General features: G+C 43.4%; 1 protein-coding gene across 1 annotated transcript in view; it reads left to right on the top strand.

Moving 5' to 3' along the window:
- RABEP2 (rabaptin, RAB GTPase binding effector protein 2) overlaps window positions 1–7384 on the top strand; it is a 29495-nt gene extending 22111 nt beyond the window's left edge. Inside the window, exons 7-10 of the mRNA XM_082262449.1 lie at window positions 6–61; window positions 3712–3810; window positions 4044–4160; window positions 7004–7384. Of these exons, the coding sequence (XP_082118575.1) occupies window positions 6–61; window positions 3712–3810; window positions 4044–4160; window positions 7004–7105 (374 nt within the window). The 3' untranslated portion in view covers window positions 7106–7384. The remainder of the gene's footprint in view (window positions 1–5; window positions 62–3711; window positions 3811–4043; window positions 4161–7003) is intronic.
- Window positions 7385–24531: the final 17147 nt, after the last annotated feature.

Here is a 24531-nt window from a genome sequence, read left to right as displayed (position 1 = left end):
CTCAGCGACACTTTCCAGCATGAGGACAGAGATGGACCGGATTCAGCAGGACAGGAAACAGGTGGGACCGATGGGAAATGGAAAAACTGTTTTATTTCCTTCGTCGTCATTCTTCACCCTCAGTTCTCATTGTGACCGATCCAGTCTGCTTTTTACTTGTGATTCTGATATGTAATAAAAAAGCTCCTGTGATAGCATTGGACATAATGCTGTGACGAAAGCGGATTATGGAGGTAGACACTATAGCAATGGACATAATGCTGTGGATAAAGAGGGTTATGGAGGTAGACACTATAGCAATGGACATAATGCTGTGAAGAAAGCGGGTTATGGAGGTAGATACTATAGCAATGGACATAATGCTGTGAAGAAAGCGGATTATGGAGGTAGATACTATAGCAATGGACATAATGCTGTGAAGAAAGCGGGTTATGGAGGTAGATACTATAGCAATGGACATAATGCTGTGAAGAAAGCGGATTATGGAGGTAGACACTATAGCATTGGACATAATGCTGTGGATAAAGCGGATTATGGAGGTAGAAACTATAGCAATGGACATAATGCTGTGAAGAAAGTGGGTTATGGAGGTAGAAACTATAGCATTGGACATAATGCTGTGGATAAAGAGGGTTATGGAGGTAGACACTATAGCTGGTTCTTTTAGAGATGAGGATTCTGGAATAATTTGGCTCGTTTTGCCCTTCTTAAGGCTTGTGTGCCTTTTTATTAACATTAGGAGGTTAGGTTGTTTGAGTTAGGTGTGGTAGGCAGAGCTGTTACTCAGGGAAAGAGCTCTAAGGTGCCATGAGATGTTCCGGTTCGAGCTCCTGATTCTTCATTTTCCCTTTGTACAATAAGACAGTATAACCCTACAGGTTATGGTGAGAAGGGAGGAAAGGATGGAATAATACATGTAAATACTTTAAATATTTTGTTTTAAAACGTTTTTACAGTTGTAAGCAATGATTCCGTTGGAGGGGTTTTATTACTTTAGCTCCTTCTCACCAAATCATATATGGTTCTACTGTCTTTATTGGTCCCAAGATCTTTAGTCCCTTCTCGCCAAATCATGTATGATTCTGTCTTTTTGGGTCCCAAGCCCTTTAGCGTCTTCTTAAAAAATCATGTATGGTTCTACTGTCTTCATTGGTCCAAAGCTCTTTAGTACCCTTCTCATCATAACCGGTATGGTTCTACTGGCCAAATCATGTATGGTTCTACTGTCTTTTTTTGTCCCAAGCTCTTTAGCTCCTTCTCACCAAATCATGAATGGTTCTACTGTCTTTTTGGGTTCCAAGCCCTTTAGCGTCTTCATACCAAATCATATATGGTTCTACTGTCTTTATTGGTCCCAAGATCTTTAGTCCCTTCTCGCCATAATTGGTATGGTTCTACTGTCTTTTTTTGGGTCCCAAGCCCTTTAGCCCCTTCTCGCCAAATCATGTATGGTTCTACTGTCTTTTTGTGTCCCAAGCCCTTTAGCTCCTTCTCACCAAATCATGTATGATTCTGTCTTTTTGGGTCCCAAGCCCTTTAGCATCTTCTTACCAAATCATGTATGGTTCTACTGTCTTTTTTGCTTCCAAGCCCTTTAGCTCCTTACTAAATCACGTGTGATTCTACTGTCTTTTTTGAGTCCCAAGCCCTTTAGTTCCTTCTCACCATAACCGGTATTGTTCTACTGGCCAAATCATGTATGGTTCTACTGGGTCCCAAGTCCTTTAGCTGCTCCTTACCAAATCATGTATGGTTCTACTGTCTTTTTTGCTTCCAAGCCCTTTAGCTCCTTACTAAATCACGTGTGATTCTACTGTCTTTTTTGAGTCCCAAGCCCTTTAGTTCCTTCTCACCATAACCGGTATTGTTCTACTGGCCAAATCATGTATGGTTCTACTGGGTCCCAAGTCCTTTAGCTGCTCCTTACCAAATCATGTATGGTTCTACTGCCTTTTTGGGTCCCAAGCCCTTTAGCTCCTTCTCACCAAATCATGTATAGTGCTACTGTTTTTTTGCTCCCAAGCCCTTTAGCTCCTTACTAAATCATGTATGATTCTACTGTCTTTTTGGGTCCCAAGCCCTTTAGAACCTTCTTACCAAATCATGTATGGTTCTACTGTCTTTATTAGTCCCAAGCTCTTTAGTCCCTTCTCGCCATAATTGGTATGGTTCTACTGTCTTTTTTGGGTCCCAAGCCCTCACCATAACCGATATGGTTCTACTGGCCAAATCATGTATGGTACTACTGGGTCCCAAGCCCTTTAGCTGCTCCTTACCAAATCATCTATGGTTTTACTGTCTTTTTGATCCCGAGCCTTTTAGCTCCTTACAAAATCATTTATGGTTCTACTGTCTTTTTGGGTCCTAAGCCTTTTAGCTCAGTCTCACCAAATCATGTATGGTTTTACTGTCTTTTTGGGTCCCAAGCCCTTTAGCACCTTCTTAACAAATCATGTATGGTTCTACTGTCTTTATTAGTCCCAAGCTCTTTAGTCCCTTCTCGCCATAATTGGTATGGTTCTACCGTCTTTTTTGGGTGCCAAGCCCTTTAGTCCCTTCTAACCATAACTGGTATGGTTCTACTGGCCAAATCATGTATGGTTCTACTGGGTCCCAAGCCCTTTAGCTCCTTACCAAATCATGTATGGTTCTACTGTCTTTTGGGGTCCCAAGCACTTTAGGTCCTTCTCACCAAATCATGTATGGTTCTACTGTCTTTGTTGGTCCCAAGCTCTTTAGTCCCTTCTCGCCATAATTGGTATGGTTCTACTGTCTTTTTGTCCCTGCTCACCATAACCGGTATGGTTTTCCTGGCTTTATTTGTCTCAAGCAGATTAGCCCCTCCTCACCATAACCAGTATGGATATACTGTCTTGTTGAGTCCCAAACCTATGTGCCTTTTAGTAAAAACTGAGAGGTTAGGTTGTGGGAGTTAGGTGTGGTAGGCAGAGCGGTTTCTCTGGGAAGAGAGATGGTGCTTTAGTGAGATGACCTGAAACGTTCTGGTTTGAGCTCCTGATTCTTCATCCAGTTTTCCCTTCGTGCTGATACAATATAACCATACAGGTTATGGTGGGAAGGGAGAAGAGGATTCAAAAAGCCCTCCAATCAATGAACATGTGATGTAATGAGATGTGAATATTGAAATAATTTATTCTAAGAAGTCTTTACAATTCTATGCATTGATTCGGTTGTAGGGCTTTTTTGTTTCTTTTAGCCCCTTCTCACCATAATAGATCTATATATATATAAAAAAATAGGACTGACTCGATGGACCACTTGGTGGTTTTTCTGCCGTCAATTTTTTATGTTCCTATGTGTTGGACCCTTTGCACTTTAACCGGTATAACTATACTGTCTTGTTGGGTTCCAAGGCCTCTCGTTCCCTTCCACCATTACAGGTATGGTTATACCGTCTTCTTGGGTCTCAAGCCCTATAGCCGCTTCTTACAATAACTGATCCGGCCATTCCATCTTGTTTGGTCCCGAGCCGTACTCCATGGAAGCCTTGGTTTCCATACATTATACTAATGATGACCAAATTCAATTTAAATAAACAGGTCTCTACACCTCTAGCTCATGATTTCTTATCATCTGCTGATAAATGTACATTGAACTGGTGGTTACCCACAATGAACCAATCGAGGCTGATTATACTGAGCAGTAATAAGCCAACACAGAGTGATTCTCTCTTCTCTTCTCTCTCTACAGTCAGAGCTGCAGTTGCAGGAGTCAGAGACTCAGGTCCAGAAGCTGTGGGAGTCTCTGGGTGAACAGGAGAAGCTTCTTCAGAATGAGAAGGAGGAGAAGGTATGAAGACTTGCATAGTAAAATAAGGTCACATGCTGTTTAGCTCATCTCTTCTCAGGCAAATAAAGGGTGTCAACCCAGAGGATATCATTAGATCTATGGGAAGGCTAACCTCTCTACTGCTAGCAAGCATAGTAGGGAACACATCAATTTAAAAGATAATCGCAAAGAACATTTTCTCTGAAGGTTCTGGGCCCTGATTCTCATTGTTTCTCACTAACTTGTGTCTCCAGGCTTCACTTGAGCAAGCACTGAGCGAGGAGAGGAACAAGATCATCAGACTGCAGACTGAACTCAACACCAGCGAGGAGGTGCAAAGGGACTTTGTCCGGCTATCCCAAAAACTGCAGGTGACCCCAACTTTACCGATCTGTCTTATCTAAACTTATGTGGTTGGTTTAATGGAAATGTATCGTATTTTTCCATATATTTTCTGTATTGTGTTCAGGGCTAAATAAATTTGAATATTTTTACTCGGTAAATACAAAAACAATAATCCTGCATATGATCATTTTTTATTTATATTTATAGTTCCAGCCAGCAGATGTAGCTGTAGACTAATTTTCACATGTCTGTCAGGCTAGCTTTCATTTGTATTTCTGGAAATCAAAAAAATGCCTGCTTGCAGAGCTTACTAGTTTTAAGTTCTAATTTACACACACGAGTGACTGAGTCAGAGCGCAACTCCTCTCCTCTCAACCCACCATGTACAGTGCCATATAGACATTCAATTAGTGAGAGGTAGTCTGAAAGTAAACAGCTCCTGCCTTGACTCTGTCTTTAGAACAGCATTTCCCTCCCCTTTTCAGTCATGCCACACTTTAAAAGTTTGCAAAATCTCAAGGCACCCCAGTCTAAAATGTATAAAATTACCTAATACTAGTACATCTGAGCGTGGGCACACAACCGCCTTGATAAAATTAACTTCACGTTTAAATGCTCAATGCAAGAGTGATGTGCAACTGTTCAAAGAGAAGATGCTAATTTCTGAGTGTCTTCTAAAAAAAGAAATGCTGCTACGGGCTTAAAGCCAAACTCCATACAAGAGAACGCTGTTCTTGTATAGTAATATTGCTTTAATAAACAAAGGTGCCTGTAAATAGATGCAGTTACAGGTGTGCCCAGGTATGGCCAAATGTCTGCCCATTTTACTGTTGGATAAAATGTTTTGTACCTGTAAGAAAAAAAAAATAATTAACTTCACATCAGAATCCGCCCCTCACTTCAGAAGTCATTACATCATATCGGAGGTCCCCCTGCACATCAGATGCCCCCCATGATGCCAGAGAACCCCACATGACACAGTCACTCCTTCACGTCAGAGCCCCCGCTGTACATGAGGAGATCCCCTCATCACATCAAGGTTGCCTGTTTACATCAAAGTCCTCCTAAACATGAATACTTACATCACCACAGAATCCCCCTATCAGAGAGCCCCCTCCTCACATCAGAGTCACACCTTTGGCTCCAGCAGAGGGCTGTGGTGGAGGAGGCCTGGAGGTGGACTTCGGTCTTTCCCTGAATGCTGGGGTTGGCCCTGCATGCCGCCTGCCCAGGATCAGAATCATGCCTGGGCATGGTGCGGGTGAGCGATCTGCCATCACCAAAGCAAAGTAACAAATGATGCTTCATGTCCATGCCCTGGAGCATATTTTGTTGTTATGGGGCTGGTGGCCAGCCTGCCTGCACGATGGTGACTCATGATGCTGATACAGGACAATTTGGGTCCCATGCTCACAGCAACCTGAGGGAACCAAAACCACACCCCTGGCACCCTGGTTGAGAGACACTGCTTTAGAAAACCATATTCGTCTGGGATACCAGTGTGTGCACCCTTCAGTAAATATTTTGTATAAATCGGACTGCGCATATGATCAAATGATAAATCATTAAAGCGTAACTCCACTTTTGTTGAGAAAAAAACATTCCCCTCTGGGTGATCTCTGTACATTACAAGGAGTTTAACAAACTGTGTTGCCTGACAGGCTCGAGTAGAGGAGAGCCGATCAGTGGCTTTCCTGATGGGGGGGAGGGGTCTGTGCTGGTAATTAGAGCATTGATTACCAGTGCAGACCCTTGGGGGATTGCCCACCCATGGCCACCAGGGATGCCACTACGGTTATGAGGATCACTACGGTTATGAGTAAGCGGCCATGTGAGCCGTGAAACGCGTTAACCTGGATTATCTGTTCCCTGCACTGTCTGTACATTTTATGATTTTGAAGAATAAATCACTTCATTTGCTTTCATCCACCTGTGTGCGGTTCCACTACTTCTACTTGCACCAGGGATGCCAATCAGGGCTCAGGGACCCTTTCAGTGCCCCCCTCATCAGAGTTGACCATCATTGCCATCTATCAGTGCCGCCCACCAGTGCCCATCATTGCCATCTATCAGTGCCGTCCACCATTGTCCATTAGTGCCACCCATCAGTGCCCACAAATGCTGCATATCAATGCCACATATTAGTACCCATCAGTGCTGCATATCAGTGCCACCCCATCAGTGCCTCCTCATCAGTGCCTGTCAGTGCGGCCTCATCAGTGCAGGAAATAACTTATCTATTTACAAAATTTTATAACGTAAACAAAAAACGTTTTTTTTTGTTTTTTTTTTTTCAAACTTTTCGGTCTTTTTTTGTTTGTGTAGCAAAGAAAAAACCTTGTGGTTCATCTGCTTGTAACAATAGATGTTTTTAAAGAATTTGTTTAATAAAACTTATTTTTATGAAGTTCAGTGCCCGAAATCCTTGTCTCCCAACCCTTCCATTTCAATGATATAATTAAGGATAGGGGCACCTCCAGGTGCTACGCATAATGGCCCAGATAGCTGCTGTCTGAAGGTTCATTACTTTATAAACTTGTGGTGATCAAACACCACCAAAAGAAATCTCTATTTGTGGGGGGGGGGGGGGGGGGGGAATTACATAAATTTGGTTTAGGTACAGTGTTGCATGACCGTGCAATTGTCATTCAAAATGCAATAGTGCTCAAAGCTGAAAATTGGCCTGGGCAGGAAGGGGGTAAAGTGCTCTGTATTGAAGTGGTTAAAGGTCCAACTCCTTCCTTTTTATCAAAAAAAAAAAAAAAAAATGGGCTAATATTGGGCTTTAAATATTCCATTTATTGTGTATTTTTTGCTCAGATGATATTTTTTTCTTATTGGCATATTTGCTTATGTCGGTGTATTGCAGGTCAGCCTGGAGAAGATCCGACAGGCCACTTCAATAAAGGATGTGCAGGAAATTTTAGAAGGCACCCGGTTCACAGATGTCAGCCCGTCAAATGACACCTGATCATCACGGCCCTAAATGATATAGCTACCTGATCTCTGGTGGATTTATATGGACGGTGCAAGACCTGTGATTTTTACTGAACTAATTTCTGCCTACTTTGCTCCTGTGCTTCTCAGCAATGTCTTCCAACCTCTAGTTTGATTTCTGTTACCCTGATATACAGCACAGTCTCCTGTACAGAGCTGAGCGTTCTCTCAGGTCAGTGGAAATAACTCCTCCGGCATTTAAAAAAAGGAAGCCGAAACCAAAAAGCAATATATTTCTAATAAATCTGCGGGATGAGACAGTAAATGAAGGTCATCACAAGGTCGGAACCCCTTGTCAGGATAGAAGTATGGAACCTGCTGTTGGTGACTTGTTTTTGCAATGTAAAGCTCCAGGGCTGTAGTCCTTAAAGCCAATCTTCACTGCATCTGAGCACCACAAACCAAAAACACTATTTTTAATATTTTAATAGTCTATGCTTTATTTTTTGGGGGAAATCATTTTGAACCCCCCCAGCATTTTTGGTTGAGGCCATCTTGAGTAAGGGCAATGATTCATGTAGCATTTACTTCCTAGAATCCATCTGCCCTTAGTTCAAGCATGCATGCAGGGGAGTGTTCTTAGCTGAGAAAACCCCTCCCCTCCTGAAGACTCCTGGGATGTATGACATCATTTGCCTAGGCAAGACAGCAGGAAGTCACTGAAGAAATGTAAAAAAAAAAACTTTAAAACAAAGAAACATGATCTACTTTCCCATCTATTTACTAATGCTAGCAGCGTGAGGATTACAAACAATCAATGATAAATGCCAGAGTGAAGTTCCACTTTAAGGTTCTTATCAATGGGCTTTTGTTCATGTCAGAATTGTTTCTCCACCCCCATAAAAGTCAATTGGAAAGCAAAGGCAGGTTGATGGAGCTTAGTAGGAGGACATTCACAGGTCATAAAGAAATCTGCTGCAAGTCCCATGATCCTGTCAATGAATTCCCTATACTCCAGAAGCATCTCAGGCTGATGTCAAGTACAAGTGGATTGCACCTGGAAGAAGTTGCATTGTCGAGCAAAGGCCCGAAGGGTGTAGACGCTGTCACTGACCTTAAACAAGCATGCAGCCAGTAAAGTACTGGTAATTTAACATGCACATGCTTTCTTTGTAAGCGACTGCTATGCGCTAAAGCAAGGATAGGGATGCCACTGACAAAGTTTGCATCTTGCAAGCCAAGCTGGCAGTGGTCACTTCCATATAGCTATTCCAACAAGTTCCATGTAAAACTGAAGACTACTGAAACTGGAAAATGTATACTGTGTATATATGGTAAATATGCAACACTAACACTAATAAAGGACACTAGAACTCGGTGCTGGTGACACCATATCAGTGCGCAATCTACGAGGATGGAATATGGGAGGAACACTGAAGGATGAAGATACCATTCTCAAACATTAATTACAATCTCAAAGGGAGAGGAACCAAAGCTTGTTTTTAGGATGGACCAATCCTTCCCGATAATTCAGCCTATCAGTTCCCTGGATGCCCTCAGATCCCAGGAAGCTGATTGGACTAATCATATTGCTGTCACTGTAATGGAAGCTAGAAGTGCACTTAAAGTGCTGTACAAGCTAATTACTAATGAATACTAAACATTGTTACATTTTATTAAAGTCTTCTTTTATATCAGTTATGGTCTGTGTGTTTTTGTGTGTGTGTGGTAAAGCTAAACTCCAGGAATTATCTTTTTTTTTATTTTTTTTAACCACTTAAGCCCCAGACCTATTTTTGACACTTTTTGTTTACAAGTTAAAACCAGTATTTTTTGCTAGAAAATTACTTAGAACTCCCAAACATTATATATATTTTTTTAGCAAAGACTCTGGTGAATAAAATGGCGGTCATTGCAATATTTTTTGTCACATGGTATTTGAGCAGCCGTCTTTCAAACGCCATTTTTTAAAAAAAAAAAATTATGAAAAATCACATTTCACTGCATTTAAAAAACTAAACAGTAAAGTTAGCCCATTTTTTTGTATATTGTGAAAGATGATGTCACGCCGAGTAAATAGATACCCAACATGTTACGGTTTAAAATTGCGCACACCCGTGGAATGGCAACAAGCTACGGTCAATAGAAATCTCCATAGGCGACGCTTTAACGGTTACCAGTTTAGAGTTAGAGTGTAGCTCTTTTTTTTTTTTTTTTTTTTAATTCTTGCTCACGCTCTGGCGATCACGGCAATACCTCACGTGTGGTTTGAACAGTGATTTCATTTGCGGCTCGACTTCCATAGACGTTTTCTTTCTTTTTTCTTTCGTGTGCGAGCTAACGGCGGGGCGGCTAAAATTTTTATTTTTTTTTCCTATTTATTTTATTTATTTATTTTTTTTTTTAATTTTAACACAGGTTTTTAAATCAAGGCTAGAAAAGCCTCTTCGCGTAAAATTTACTACCGTACTTGGAAAGCGTATTTTGCCTGGTGTGAGTCCAGGGGGTATTCTCCTCGCTCATACTCGGTGGCAAGAGTGTTGGCTTTCCTCCAAACTGGAGTGGACCAGCGTTTGGCGTTGGCCACGATTAAGGGTCAGATTTCTGCGCTGGCCGTTCTCTTTCAACGCCCTGTGGCGTCAACTTCATTGGTTAGCACCTTTGTTCAGGGGGTGCGACATTTGGCCCCTCCTAGGAGGGAACCTTTGCCCCCGTTGGACTTGAACTTAGTTCTGTCCGTGTTACAACATGCTCCTTTTGAAAAGATCAGGGAGATTTCGTTGTCGTTGCCTCTGTTGTCCAAGAAGGTTGCCTTTTTGGTGGCGATCACTTCGGCTCGCAGGGTGTCGGAGCTGGCGGCTTTGTCCTGCAGCTCTCCCTACCTGGTGATTCACAAGGATAAGGTGGTCCTGCGACCTAACCCATCTTTTCTTCCGAAAAGGATCTCGGATTTTCATCTTAATGAAGACATTGTCTTGCCTTCGCTCTGCGCGAAGCCTAAGCATCCGAAGGAGGTTGCCTTACATTCCTTGGATGTTGTCCGGGCTATCAGGGTTTACCTGTTGTCCACAAAATCCTTTTGCAAGTCAGTTTCCCTCTTTGTCCTTCCTGAGGGACCTTGGAAGGGCATGGCAGCGTCGGCTGCGACCATCGCCAAATGGATCAGACAGATCATTGAGCAAGCCTATGCCTTGAAGGGGAAGGTTCCTCCTTTCCCTGTGAAGGCGCACTCTACCAGATCTTTGAGTACGTCTTGGGCTTACCGTCATCAGGCTTCTGTGGCCCAGGTGTGTAAGGCGGCGACTTGGTCGTCCGTTCACACCTTCTCAAAATTCTATAAGGTGGATGTTTAGGCATCGGCTGATGCCTCCTTTGGCCGTAAAGTTCTCAGTGCGGCAGTTTCTTAGGGACCCTTGTTTTTTGTGGGCCCTTGGTTATTGGGGTGTTTTACCCCTGGGTTACTTGGTTTCCTGGGTTGTTGCTCCTGTTGAGCGCGTTTTTCCTGTTGCCCAGTTGGTTCTCTTACTGTGGTAAGGTTCCTTTCTCTGATGTGGGTACTGCGTTGCCTTTTTCTACGGTTGAGTCTCCCACCCCTCATGTCTACACTGCTTTTGGACGTCCCATTGGTGAAGAATTGGAGGGGGCGGCGACTTTCGGAGGACGTAAGAGAAAATGGAATTTTTGTAAAATTTTACCGTAAAATTCCTTTCTCTGAGTCCTCCGACAGTCGCCGCCCCCCGCCCCTCTTTTGGGGGTTTTTATGTACTCTTACTGCTATGCTACCAAAACTGAGTTGGGAATGCTGGTGCAGGGAGGTATTGACTGAGGGGACAGCCCCTAGGGGTGTGTCTATGCTAAAAGCTTTTGTATTAACAATTCTTGTTGCCTAGCTACTCCTACGGAGCAAAGGTCAATACCCATTGGTTAAGAATTGGAGGGGGCGGCGACTTTTTTTTTTTCCAGCCAGCGTTTCCCTGTGTTGTAAAATACATCCTCTTTTTGCTGATTAGCCATTGCATTGCTTTTACAGGCAGTGAGAGGGGATGCCCCCCCTTCCGCCACCCTCTGGTGCCGCTCCGGCACTCCTGTGCAATTGGGGAGCTGGAGATCTGATCCGGCGGTGTCGGTTTACAATAAAGCTGGCTGTGGACCAGATGGTCCCTGTCCATCTCTATGACCCTGGGAGGCTGGAAGCGATGTCGTGACGGTGTAAAACTGGTGAGGTCACCCGGAGACCCCGCCCCTTGTGATGTCCCTGCCTGGAGCATGATGGGGGTGGAGACACCACAATAGACTGGGCTTCCGGGTGACCTCACTGGGTGGCCATGCCCCATAGTTATATAAAAGCTGGCAGATAGTTTAGCTGGCATAACAGCAGAAGGCATCGTCGGAGCAGGACCGGGTTTTTTTTTTTTTTTAGCAGGTTGGTGGTGGCAAAAGAAGAAGACAAGGACATCAACAGAGGAAAAAGACATCCCTGGAAAGAGAAGACAGCGGAGGAAGGAGAAGACCGGAGAAAGAAGACTCGTTTGAGCAACAACAGGGGCCATTCTTCAAATAATAAAGGACTTGTCCAAAACCGTCTTTTTTTTTTTTTTAACACTACACTTCTTTTTTTTCGGGGTGAATGGGTAAGGGTACAATGTACCCCATATTCATTCACATAGAGGGGGGCCCTGGGATTTGGGAGCTCCCTTGTTAAAGGGGGCTCCCAAAGGGGGCTCCCAGATTCTAAGCCCCCTGCCAGCAGACCCTGGCAACCACCGCCCAGGGTTGTCGGGAAGAAGTCCCCCATCAACAATGGGACAATGCAGAAGGGGAAGAAAGGGAACTTGTTTCCTCTTTGGCTTCCTTCACAGGGAAACAGCTGTCTAATTGGATGCTGGTGCCCCACGTGACTTTGGTGGCCAACTTGGAGCAGGCAGAGTCTATTTAAGACTCTGGCTCCTGGGTTTGGTGCTCTTTATGCAAGTGGCTAGTGTAGGGCAAGTCTTCCATCTTTCAGGGACAGTATTAGTGGCAGGAAGAGTTTCTAGACAAGATGGGAAAGCTTAGGGCTCAAAATTGCCTTGGACAACTTCCCATTGGGGTACGAGACGGCCAGGCTGCATTCTGTCCCTCCAAACAGATGCTGTCTGTTCGTCTGATACCTGCTGTGCTACACGCTGTTGGTATTCGCAGGTGCTCCTGGTTGGGTCCTCTCCCACCAGGTTTGTTGTGAACTGTCTGCCGTTTTGCAATACAAGTTCTGCCTTTGCTACCATACAAGTTATACTGATTCATCCTAGACTGTGTGTGAATTATTGTTGCTGTACCAGGCTGCACTTACCCACACGTTCACACGCCCAGCCCTTACTCTATAAGTCAGTGGCACTCAACCACCAAGCAACTGCCTGTTGCGGGGCTATGGTTTCTATACAACTGCTGTAATACCATTAGGCAGCCACTAGATGGCTATCTGTCCCCACTAATCAAGCTCTATTTTATTTCTATGAATTGGACCAGTGCTTGCCCTCCAGGCCAGTGGATCACCAGCAGAGTTGTATAAAGTACTCGAAACCCATACTTGAGTAAAACTACAAGTGCTTGATCAAAAAGTGACTTGAGTAGAAGTACTAAAGTATTCAACATTTTTTGTACTTAAGTATTGCAAGTAGTTTTTTTAAAAATTTTGCTACTCAAGTACTGAAAGTAAAAGTACCAGTAGTTTTGAAAAAAAATTGCTACTCAAGTACTGAAAGTAAAAAGTACAAGTATTGTGTTATGTAGTTATTAAAGAAAGAAGTCAAAGGTTTGAACATCATATTGTTTTTTTATTATTTCAAATGCAGCTTTTATTTATACTTACAGTAGCATTTATTTTCGTATGCGCTGATAATACACATATTTTGAGCTTCATGAAACCTGCCATCTACTGTTCTGGCAGTGGTAATTTTTATAAATGTAACGAGTAACTATGCAGCACAAAAAAAAAAAATATCGGAGTAGAAGTATTGAAATCATCGAAAAAATGTAGTGAAGTAAAAGTGGAAGTAGGAGAAAGAAATTCTACTCTAGGAAAGTACAGATACCGCCTTTCCGTACTTAAGTACAGTAGTGAAGTTGTTCTACTTAGTTACTATACATCTCTGATCACCAGTAGGGGTCGCTGCAGGGTCAGTGCTGTGTGCAGAGGTGCCAGTAATTGCAGCATGGGGTGAGCAGAAGGATTACGAGTCAGGTGCTCAGTGTCCACCCCTGTGTGTCTAACTCCAATTACAGGAAAAAAAATATCTGTTGGTGCGCTGCAAAAAAAAAAAAAAGTGTATAAAGTTCTCCCAGACTTTGGAAAGGCAATTATGTCTGGGGCTCTGTGGTGTAGTATTCATTGCAAAGAGAAAGAATCCTGAATGCAAGCTCCGCTGCCACGTGGAAGAGGCACTGTGACCAAGTTTGTTTTGGACCTGTTAATAGTCCTTGGTGCTTGTTTCTTTCTCTGCTGACTGATGCTTTTCTCTGACTGCCCATCTGACCCGATCGCCCGAGACATCACTAATATGACTTTCACCTTGTGTGGGTTTCTTGTAGATTCATGGAAAAATCCTTTTATCTTCAACTGCTAGGATTCTGTGCATATCCGGTGTCCTGACATGTAATGGAATGACACCTGATCCACAGTTTATGTAGTCTATCCATTCAGTAGTGGTAATTGAGGGAGAGGAGACTGAGGAAATGCTTCCAACTGCCTGCAGCACACTGCTCACATCATTTCAGCCTAGGCAAAGTCACTGACTAGAGCTCAAGGATGGCTTTTTAACCACTTGCCGACCGCCGCAAGTACATTTACTGCGGCGGTCAGCCCCGTACAGGCAAAGTGACGTAGTACTACATCGCTAGCCTGTGAGCCTCTAGGAGGCGAGCGCGCGCTGCCGCAGGTGCGCTCCCGTCCCCGCTCATTTTCTAACAAGTCCGTGCGTGTGACCGGCGGACCCGATGTCCACTGGTCACTCGCGATCTCCCCGTGGAGAGCGAGAAAGGCAGGCGGCCGATGAAAACAAAGCCGCCTGTCATTCTCCCTTGTGTAACTGCAGAGATCATACAATCCTGCTATGTAGGATCGTATGTCTCTGTGGTTACATCACTAGCTACACCCCTTTACAGTAAGAATCATGCCCCTAGGGACACACTTAACCCCGATCACTAATAAAGTTAACCCCTTCCCTGCCAGTGTCATTTTTACAGTAACAGTGCATATGTATAGCACTGATTACTGTAGTAATGTCACTGGTACCCCCAAAAGTGTCAAAAATGTCAGTCAAGGGTCCGATCTGTCCGCCACAATGTCGCAGTCCCGCAAAAAAAAAATCGCAGATCGCCGCCATTACTCGTTAAAAAAAAAAACAAAAATGACAAAAATCTTTCCCTTAGTAAACGCAATAACTTTTGCGCAAACCAATCAAAATACGCATATTGCGATTTTTTTTTTTTTTTGTAGCAGAAAACAAATTGGCCTAAAATGTTAAAAATTTTTGATTTTTACATTTTCTTTTTCTGGAATTTTATATAAAAAAATGTGAAAAATATATTTTTTTCAAAATTGTCGCTCTTTTTTTGTTTATAGCGCAAAAAGTAAAAATCGCACAGGTGATCAAATACCACCAAATGAAAGCTCTGTTTGTGGGAAAAAAAGGATGTCAATTTAATTTGGGTACAACATTCCTGCAGTTGTGGGCTCCCCCTCCATGGCCCAAGTGGCCTGACAGCAGCGCAGGGCCGACAGGCGCTTGTTACCTACTAACCTTGGCAGCCGCATACGGGTATCGGGACTAAAGCTTGGCTGGGGCTTGGCAGTTGCCCGGGGGCCCCACCTGCCCAGCGTGCCCATTCGGGAAGATGGCCCTGCATGTTTCCCCCCTCCTCTTCCCATTTGGCCCAGCGCTTGGTGTGTGCGTGACAAGCATAAGCCACAGTAAATGAAAGAATTAAAGTTTCATGGCTTCGGTTAATCCTATTTCTGACAGCTGCCGACACTGTTTTTAAGTTAATGGGCTGCCCGAACCAGAAGAACCAGTTTCTAAAGCTGGCCGTACAAGGGGAAAGAATTTAGTTTTGAAAGTAAAACCAGAAAGATCATTCGCCATAGCATTACTATGCAGTATTTGTCAGACTGATTGAACAAACTTCATATGGAAAGACAAGGGTATGGGTTGGCCGTGGCAAATAGTCACTGTTGCCTTAGGAAGGGGTTGCTTTTTGCTCCAAAGCATCGCTGATGTCTTATGTGACTAGTTACATTATCTCATCTCTTTAAAGAGATGGAGGGGGGGTTCTCTTTCCCAACCTTCATTTTTTAGGTCAGCGGTTTTCACAGCCTGCTGCCAGGTCATGGCCTCCCTCCTGCCAGGCTGTGGCTTCCTGTCTGCTAAGACCGCTACTGCCATCACACAGCATAGGAAAACACAACTGTTGTAATACTAGTTTGTAGCCATTAGATGGTGCTCTGTCCCCCAATAATCAAAATGCTCCTAAGCATTCACTAGACTAGTTGCACACATCCAGGTCATTACACTGCATGCACAATAATAATTGTTGCATTTATGTTGTTGTAGGCAAGTTGTATTTTTGAGGATTCATTTAATTTTTGAACAACTATAGTGCTCTCAGTCAATCCAAAAATGTTAATAAACCTCAAACCTGAATATTTTAGGAAGTAAAAGTGAGGTTTTGGTCTTCTTAGGAGAATATCTATGCGTGCACAATTATTAGTGTGCACAATTATTATGCAACTAAATGTAAAAATGTTCCCATCTCACTTGTCAGTGAGAATAATAAACAAACAACACAAAATTTACAAATAAACATTTCTGACATTAAAAAAAATAAATAAAAAAAAAATCAGTTACCAATATCGCAACCTTTCTTTTCAATAACAGTCATAAGCCTTCCATTCATTGAGACTGTCAGTTTCTTGATCTCTTGACGATCAACTTTTTGTGCAGCAGCAACTACAGCCTCCCAGACACTGTTCAGAGAGGTGTACAGTTTTCCATCATCATAAATCTCCCATTTAAGAAGGGCTCACACAAGTTCTCAATAGGGTTTAGCTCTGGTGAGGAAGGGGCCCATGTCATTATTCTTTCATCTTTAACCAGTTCTGGACCGGAAGATTTTCTCCCCTAATGACCAGGCCATATTTTTCGGCACTGTGTTATTTTAACTAACAATTGCGCAGTCGTGCGACGCTGTACTTACATGAAATTGAAGTCCTTTTTTTCCCCCCACAAATAGAGCTTTATTTTGGTGGTATTTGATCACCTGTGCAATTTTTATTTTTTGCGCTATAAACAAAAAAAATTCTGAAAAAAATAACTATTTTTCACATTCTGCTATATAACATTCTCAAATAAATAACATTTAAAAATGAAAATTTTTTAACATTGTAGGCCAATTTTTCTGCTACATATTTTTGGTAAAAAAATAGCAATAAGCATATTTTGATTGGTTTGCGTAAAAGTTATCGTGTTTACTAACTACGGGAAAGATTTGCCATTTTTTTTATTGTTGTTTTTTTTTTTTTTACTAGTAATGACGGCGATCTGCGATTTTTAGCGGGACTGCGACATTGCGGCGGACAGATTGGACCCCTAACTGACATTTTTGACACTTTTGGGGGGACCAGTGACATTACTACAGTAATCAGTGCTAAAAATATGCACTGGTACTGTAATAATGACACTGGCAGGGAAGGGGTTACCATTGTGGGTGATCAAGGGGTTAAATGAGAGCCTAGGGGAGTGATTCTAACTGTGGAGGGGGGCGTGGCTTGTGAAATGATCATAGAGACCTGTGATCCTATATAGCAGAATCACAGGGGCTCTGTGATCATTCCAGGGAGAAGAACGGTCAGCTGTGTTTACAACAGCTGACCATTCTTCTCTCTCAACGGGGAGCGATCGCAGGTGTCAGGCGGCAATCGGAGGCGCCTGACCCGTGCATCGGCTTCCCCACTGCCCACGGCACTCACCCCCTAGCTGCAGGCGCGCGACCGATCTAGGTCTACGTTGGTTTGCGCATCAGAGCCACCCTGCCACAGTAAAAAGGCAACAGGTTAAGGCCTTTACTGGCTAGACACGTAGTAGAGTACTTTGATGCATGCAATGGAGCATAGTCCTGTATAAATATCATAGTCTTCTTTGAAAGATGCAGACTTTTTCATTTATCACTGCTTGAAGACAGTCTTTTAAAAACTGGCAGTAGATTTGGGAGTTGATTTTGAGTCCATCTTCAACCTGAAAAGGTCCAACTAGCTTACCTTTAATAATACCAGCCCATACCAGTACCCCACCTCCACCTTACTGGCATCTGAGTGGAAGTGGAGCTCTATGCCCGTTACTGATCCAACCACATGCCCATCCATCTGGTCTGTCAAGAGTCACTCTCATCTCATCAGTCCATAAAACCTTTGATAAATCTGTCTTCAGATATTTCTTGGCCCAGTCTTGACATTTCAACTAATGTGTCTTGTTCAGTAGTGGTCAGGTTTCAGCCTCCCTTACCTTGGCCATGTCTCTGAGCACTGAACACCTTGTACTTCTGGGCACCCTAGGTAGGTTGCAGTTCTGGAATGTGATAGCACTGGAGGATAATGGGTTCCTGGTGGCTTCACGTTTGATTCTTCAATCTTTGGCAGTTCTTTTTATACTCTGTTGACTATTTGCAACAAAACGCTTGATAGTTCTGTGATCGCGCCCCAATATCTTAGCAATTTCAAGAGTGCTGCATCCCCCTTTTTAACGTTTTTACTTTTTAGAGTCAGTTAATTCTATTTTTTGCCTGAAGGAAAAGAAGCTGCCTAATAATTATACACACTTTGATATAGGGTGTTGATCTCCTTAGGCCACACCCTCCCTCATTACACAGATACACATCACCTGATATCCTTACATTCAATAAGCATTCCAGTTTATACAGCTTGGAGTTAGGCAAATAAGTATTTTCACCAAATCATTATTTTTATGCATATTGTCCAATAATTGCGCACATAGTGTAGATCGCCTAGGTTTGAGTGGAAGACCGCGCTGGCCTGATGCCGTTCAGGGCTGCCTAGCGGAAAGTTACTGTGTGGAAGGTATAGGAGGAATTGCTTCCAATGGGTTGTATCCTAATTGTAGGTGGTAAGTAATAGACTCCGTTGGGGTCTAGGGCTGTTACCTTTCTGATAACGATAATGGAGGCATTACTGCAGTTAACATTTGGGTAATTTGAGAGAAGAAAAAAAAAAAAAAAGGTCTTACTTGATGAATTGGAGAGGAGTGCCCAATACAACTAAAAAATTCATCAAGTGAGACCACCTTCTTTTTGGACATTGCGAGCTCCTCTCCAATCACCCATTTAGATTGCCCATTAAGTGTTGCTGTCAGGAGCAGACTGGCAACTTCCTGCCCATGGTGCAAGTACAACCCAGAGGCCCATGGTGCAGCGACTCGGCCCCCCTCCCACTCTCCTTCTTTCCGTCCTCCTCCTGACCCCCATTCCAGGCTGAAGCCCTGCTCCAGGTACTCTCTACTCAGGCTGAATCCGGGTTCCCGACCTGGCCAGCATGGGGCAGTTGGGACAGCTCAGTTGGGAAGGGTGGCCCGGGGGGCAATTGCCCCTCTGCCCCCTGGCCCAGTCCTCCCCTGGTTGCTGTAAGGCCAGGCTCTGTGCAAAGATGCCAGTTAAATTATAAGCTTCAAGAGTCAAGTGCATACTATATATAAATACATATTTTGCATATTAAGTAAATAATAAATAGAACCGGCGCTCAATCACCCCCAATATATATAAAAATCACAAGGATAAAAAATGCATATAACTCTAAAACCAAGCAAGGCAACAGCAAAAACAATGCACAGTAAAAACAGTAATGTGTAGTGACAATACGTGCAAATAATAAATAGTTGAGGAATAAAATAGATGTAATAAATATCTTAGGAAGTGATAAATAAATACAAATATGCTGAAATAATATCACAGGGTAACAAAGTGCATAGTGCAAATTGTGTATAATACCACAATAGTATAGCGTGATACAAAAAGAGGGTCACTGAGAATAAAAGTGATGAAAATTAAACTCCTAAAAATGCACTGTGCTAAAAAAGCGGTCAGATCCAATAAAGAGAGAAATAGGTCTGAAAAAGAAAAAATGAATGCAGATAAAAAACATGGAAAAAAAGTTCATTAGCTCATAAAGAACAACAAAGTTCATAAAGAAAGTGCTGGTGAAGAAATATTGCCGGAAGTGCGGGAAACTCCTTATGAAGTGGAAAACTAATTACGCTGTGGTGGTGAGCTAAAATCCATAAATGAGTGAAATGGCCGCTCACCTTCAAAACACTCTAAATGAATGTTTGTACCAAAGGTAACAAGGTCTCCACTGTAGAGATAGGGGTCCAGTGATGGTTCCTTTAAGGCAGACTTTTTTGGTCCTTATTGGAAAGCCAACATCAAAGCATCAAAGGGTGAAATCCTATGTAAGGTTTGGAGCTCAAACCAACGATAAAAGGAGGCACTTCATGGCGTAGTACGTTTAAAGGCATTTATTTTAGACATAGATAAAAAAATAATGCACTCACATTTCGTATAAAGTATAAACAGCATATAAGTAGCGTGGCAGTGGAATCCAAGGACTTCCGGTCTTGGCAGAAGACCGGAAGTGACGTCAGACGCTTCTCCCGATGCGTTGCGTCACAGCATAAACGTGACTTTCTCAAGGGATATTTTGCATATTCATACTTTTATTAAATATAAACCTTTTTTTTTTTTACTGTTGGAGCATGGAAGGTTTTGAAAGAAATTACCATGCTCTTGTCTCAGGTTGGTTCTATAGGGTTGCCATGCACACTACAATCTGATTGTACAAGGGTTGTATAATCTCATTTATATTTACAAAAACTGTGTTACATGAGGACAAACCTATACAATCAATTTCTATCCAAAGGCACAGGCCCTTATATTGCATAGTTGATAGCGGTGCCGAGTGTAACCAAATATGCGGCCCACTGGACTGGACTGGACTTTTTTCAGTGGGGGTCACATATTTTGGCATGCCGCACTCCCAGTACAGAGACCAGGGTCTCACCGAGAGCCCACTGTCCCGAACATTAGTACTACTTCTGATTGGCTATCACAGTGGTTGGTCACTGTGCAGTCCACCCCCGTGCTTTCTCTCTCTCTGTGAATAGAGGAGAGAGATGAATTGTGTCCTTGCAGAGAGACTTAAAAAAAAGTGTGTTAAAAATAAAAAATAAATAATAATAATAATAAATAAAAGTAAATAAATAAATACTTAGATCCCGACGTGATCTAGGTTGGTGGCAGGGTTAGTAATTGGGTCAAGGTCAGGTTCAGTATTTTTTTGGACAGGATTATTTTTTCTTAAATAATATCGGTGTCAGTTAGTGTCACCGATATTATAAAAAATGTACACTATTGTTTCTGGGCTGTACTATTGGTACAAAGAACAAACAACAAATACACGTATATGGTATGAATAGCGTACTGTTTCAGATAAGAATCACCTCCTTTGCTACTCAGCTGCCTCTGGGAATGGATCCGGTGCCGGCCCTGGTTGCAACAGGAACACATAGAAGAAACAGAACTGGATGGCAGCACTCTGATGCAAACACCTTTATTCAAAGTGATAAAATGATGAGTCATACAGCAAACGGTGGTAAAACAACACGGTACAGCTAACTCATTTCATACCTCAACTGGTGCTTAATCACAGCTATGATTAACCACTTCTGGACCGGAAGGTTTTACCCCCTTAATGACCAGGCCATTTTTTGCGATATGGCAGTGCGTTACTTTAACTGACAATTCCGCGGTCATGCGACGCTGTACCCAAATAAAATTGATGTCCTTTTTTTCCCCCACAAATAGAGATTTCTTATGGTGGTATTTGATCACCTCTGCGATTTTTATTTTTTGCGCTATAAACAAAAAAAGAGCAACAATTCTGAAAAAAAAAAACAAACAATATTTTTTACTTTCTGCTATATAACATTCCCAATAAAAAAAAAAATTAAAAGTCAACGCAAATTATTGTTCCCTTTGAATGCCCAATCAGGTTTCAGATCAAACAAGTGCAATAATTTGGCTTTTCACTTGATTGGACCATTGAAGTGGATAGTCACACAATTTATTAAGTTAAGATTCTTAACTCATTTAGTAAGGCTCGGGTCACACTATTGCGATGCGGGAAGGCTGCGAATTCGCAGCCTGTTCCCGCATCGCACACGCACCCCCGGCAGTTCACACTGCCATATGCGATCCGCTGGGGGTGTCAATGTAATCTTAACGACACCCCCAGTTTGATCGCATATCGCAGTGCGATCGTGCAGTTCGCACAGGATGGGATCGCACAAGTGTGAACCGCTGTGCGATCCGATCCTGATGCGGCTGCAAAAATGCCTCCTGTGCGTGTTTGCACCGGGTGCGATGCGAATTTAGCCATACAAACTGTATGGCTAAACTCGCACCGCACAGCTGATCGCATGTAATGTCGGAGCAGTGCGCTCCGACATTACATGCGAACCCGGCACTCGCATCAGTGTGAACCGGGTCTTAATCATTCTATGAATGTTTTAAACACAATTGTTTTCTTATTCCTCTATAAAGGTATTTTGAAAATTAAAGCAAGAGTTTATTTGTAGCCATAGATGGCCATGTGACGGACACTAGAAAGTAATTACCTCCTATTTTACACTACTATCTCTGGGCTAATAACATGTAAGAAAGACAATGTACCTTACCTTACTGCCCAAGTCAAGTACAGTAGAAATGTATTATTTTGCATTGGAGGTAAGAGGGAGGGTTAGATCCTCTGCCAGGCTTTATTACCATCTGTGTCTCTATTGGTGAGATTTCCTTTAATTTAGGAAAGGAAATGATGGGAAAAGCTTTTAATTGGGGACACAAACAAACACATTTTAGGAGAGTTGGGATAATTTAGAACTTCTGATAATACCTTTGTCACTGTCCATGCCTTCCTGCCTCTACCCATTTGTGAAGGACAAAAAGTGATAGAGAAAATTACTGCAATGTGGACACAGACCTAGAAGAAGACCTGAATCTCTCGCTTTCCTCTCCTGTCTCTGCTCTCTGTCTCCTGCCCTCTCTCACTGCTCCCCCATGTCTCTCCTTTCTCCCTGATCTATTTCCTCTACTCTCCCTGCTCTCCCTTTACTCTCCACTTCTCTCCCCCTACTTTTATATTCTCCTCTCTCCTTGTTATTCCTTTCCTCTGCTCTCACCCTGATCTTCATCATCTACTCTCTCCCTGCTCCCCTTTTACCCTGCATCCTATCCTCTCTTCCTGATCTTCCTTCTTTCCTCTCTGTCTGCTCTTCTTCCTCTCCTCCCTTTCTGCTTTTTCACCTCTCTCCCTGGTCTCACTTTACTTTCCTCTTGTCTCCCCCTGCTCTCCATTCTCTCATTTATCCCTGTTCTTCCTTTCCTCTCTTCTCTCCATGATCTTTCTCATCTACTCTCCCCCTGCTCTCCTTCTTTTCTTCCCCTCTCTGTTCTTTCTCCTCTCTCTCTGCTCTCCTCTCTATTTCCTCTCCTCTCTCCCTGATCTTCATCATCTACTCTTTAAAATAAATAACTGGCGCACAACGAGGAATATATATCACCAGGGGCTATACCAATGTTACCGGACATACAACTAACCAGTTAAATAACAATAGGTAACAATCAATGGAAAGGGCAGATTGGAAAATAGAAATAAAAATCCATATTTGGCAATGTCCATAGAAAGGTCCATAAAAAGTCTATGAAAAGCTCAAGGTGCACTTCTGAGGCAGCTCTAGTGACAAGTAGAAGATACGCTTGGAGTCAACTGGAAGAAAACACAGGCGCCACTCTAAGTGCAGTAACTTGAAACTTTAATTGGGATAAACCCCTATATAGGGGGGTACTCAAAAAGGGGATGATTAAGAACAGCTCATAAACACACTCCGGTAGGAATCAGGATGGCTCGAGCGGTGACAGGTAGACAGGCTGTAGCGGTAGCTACCGCACTTCCTCGTCCCGGGGACACTCAGAAAACCTTCCGTCGTCACTTCCGCAAGCGTGGTTACGTCATGGCGCCGGCGACGCGTTCTCGGAGCATGCGCTCCTTCTTCAGGCCGATGTATCGGCCTGAAGAAGGAGCGCATGCTCCGAGAACGCGTCGCCGGCGCCATGACGTAACCACGCTTGCGGAAGTGACGACGGAAGGTTTTCTGAGTGTCCCCGGGACGAGGAAGTGCGGTAGCTACCGCTACAGCCTGTCTACCTGTCACCGCTCGAGCCATCCTGATTCCTACCGGAGTGTGTTTATGAGCTGTTCTTAATCATCCCCTTTGTGAGTACCCCCCTATATAGGGGTTTATCCCAATTAAAGTTTCAAGTTACTGCACTTAGAGTGGCGCCTGTGTTTTCTTCCATCATCTACTCTTTCCCTGCTTTGCTCTTACTCTGCATCCTATCCTCTCCCCCTCCTCTCTTCCTGATCTTCCTCCTTTCCTCTCTGTCTGCTCTTCTTCTTCTCCTACCCTTTCTGCTCTTTCTCCCCTCTCCTTTGTCTCTATTTCCTCTCTCCCTGCTCTCCCTTTACTCTCCTTTTGTCTCCCCCTGCTCTCCATCCTCTCATTTCTTCCTGTTATTCCTTTCCTCTCTTCTCTCCATGATCTTCCTCATCTACTCTCTCCCTGCTCTCCTTCTTCTCTTCCCCTCTCTGTTCTTTCTCCTCTCCTCTCCTCTCTCTGCTCTCCATTTCCTCTCCCCTCTCCCTGATCTCCATCATCTACTCTTTCTCTGCTTTGCTTTTACTCTGAATCCTATCCTCCCCCCCCCCTCTCTTCCTGATCTTCCTCTTTTCCTCTCTGTCTCCTCTTCTTCTTCTCCTACACTTTCTGCTCTTTCTCCCCTCTTCTTTCTCGCTATTTCCTCTCTCCCTGCTCTCCCTTTACTCTCCTCTTGTCTCCCCCTGCTCTCCATCCTCCCCTCTCCCTGTTTTCCCTTTCCTTTCCTCTCTCCCTCATCTTCCTCATCTACTCTCTCCCTGCTCTCCTCTTCCCCTGCATCCTCTCCTCTCTTTCTGATCTTCCTCCTTTCCTCTCTGTCTGCTCTCCTTCATATCCTCCCCTTTCTGCTCTTTTTTCTCTCTCCCTGCTCTCCCTTTACTCTTCTTTCGTCTCCCTCTGCTCTCCATCCTCTCCTCTCTCATTGTTCTCCCTTTTCTCTCCTCCCCTCCTGTTCTCTCTTTACTCTCCTGTCTCCCTGCTATCCTTTCCTCTCTGCTCAGCTCCCCCTTCTCTCTTCTCTCCCTGGTTTCCATTTCATCTGCTCCTTCTTTGCTCTCTCCTGTTCTCTCTTTTTGCTCCCTCTCCTTTCTCTCTGTTCTCCCTCTCCTCCCTTCTCTCTCTTTACTCCTCTCTCTGCCCCTTTCCACTC

This window comes from Pelophylax lessonae (assembly GCF_965119305.1).
Source record: "Pelophylax lessonae genome assembly, chromosome: 6".
Taxonomy (NCBI): Eukaryota; Metazoa; Chordata; class Amphibia; order Anura; family Ranidae; genus Pelophylax; species Pelophylax lessonae.
This window is presented reverse-complemented; position numbering and strand designations above follow the sequence as displayed.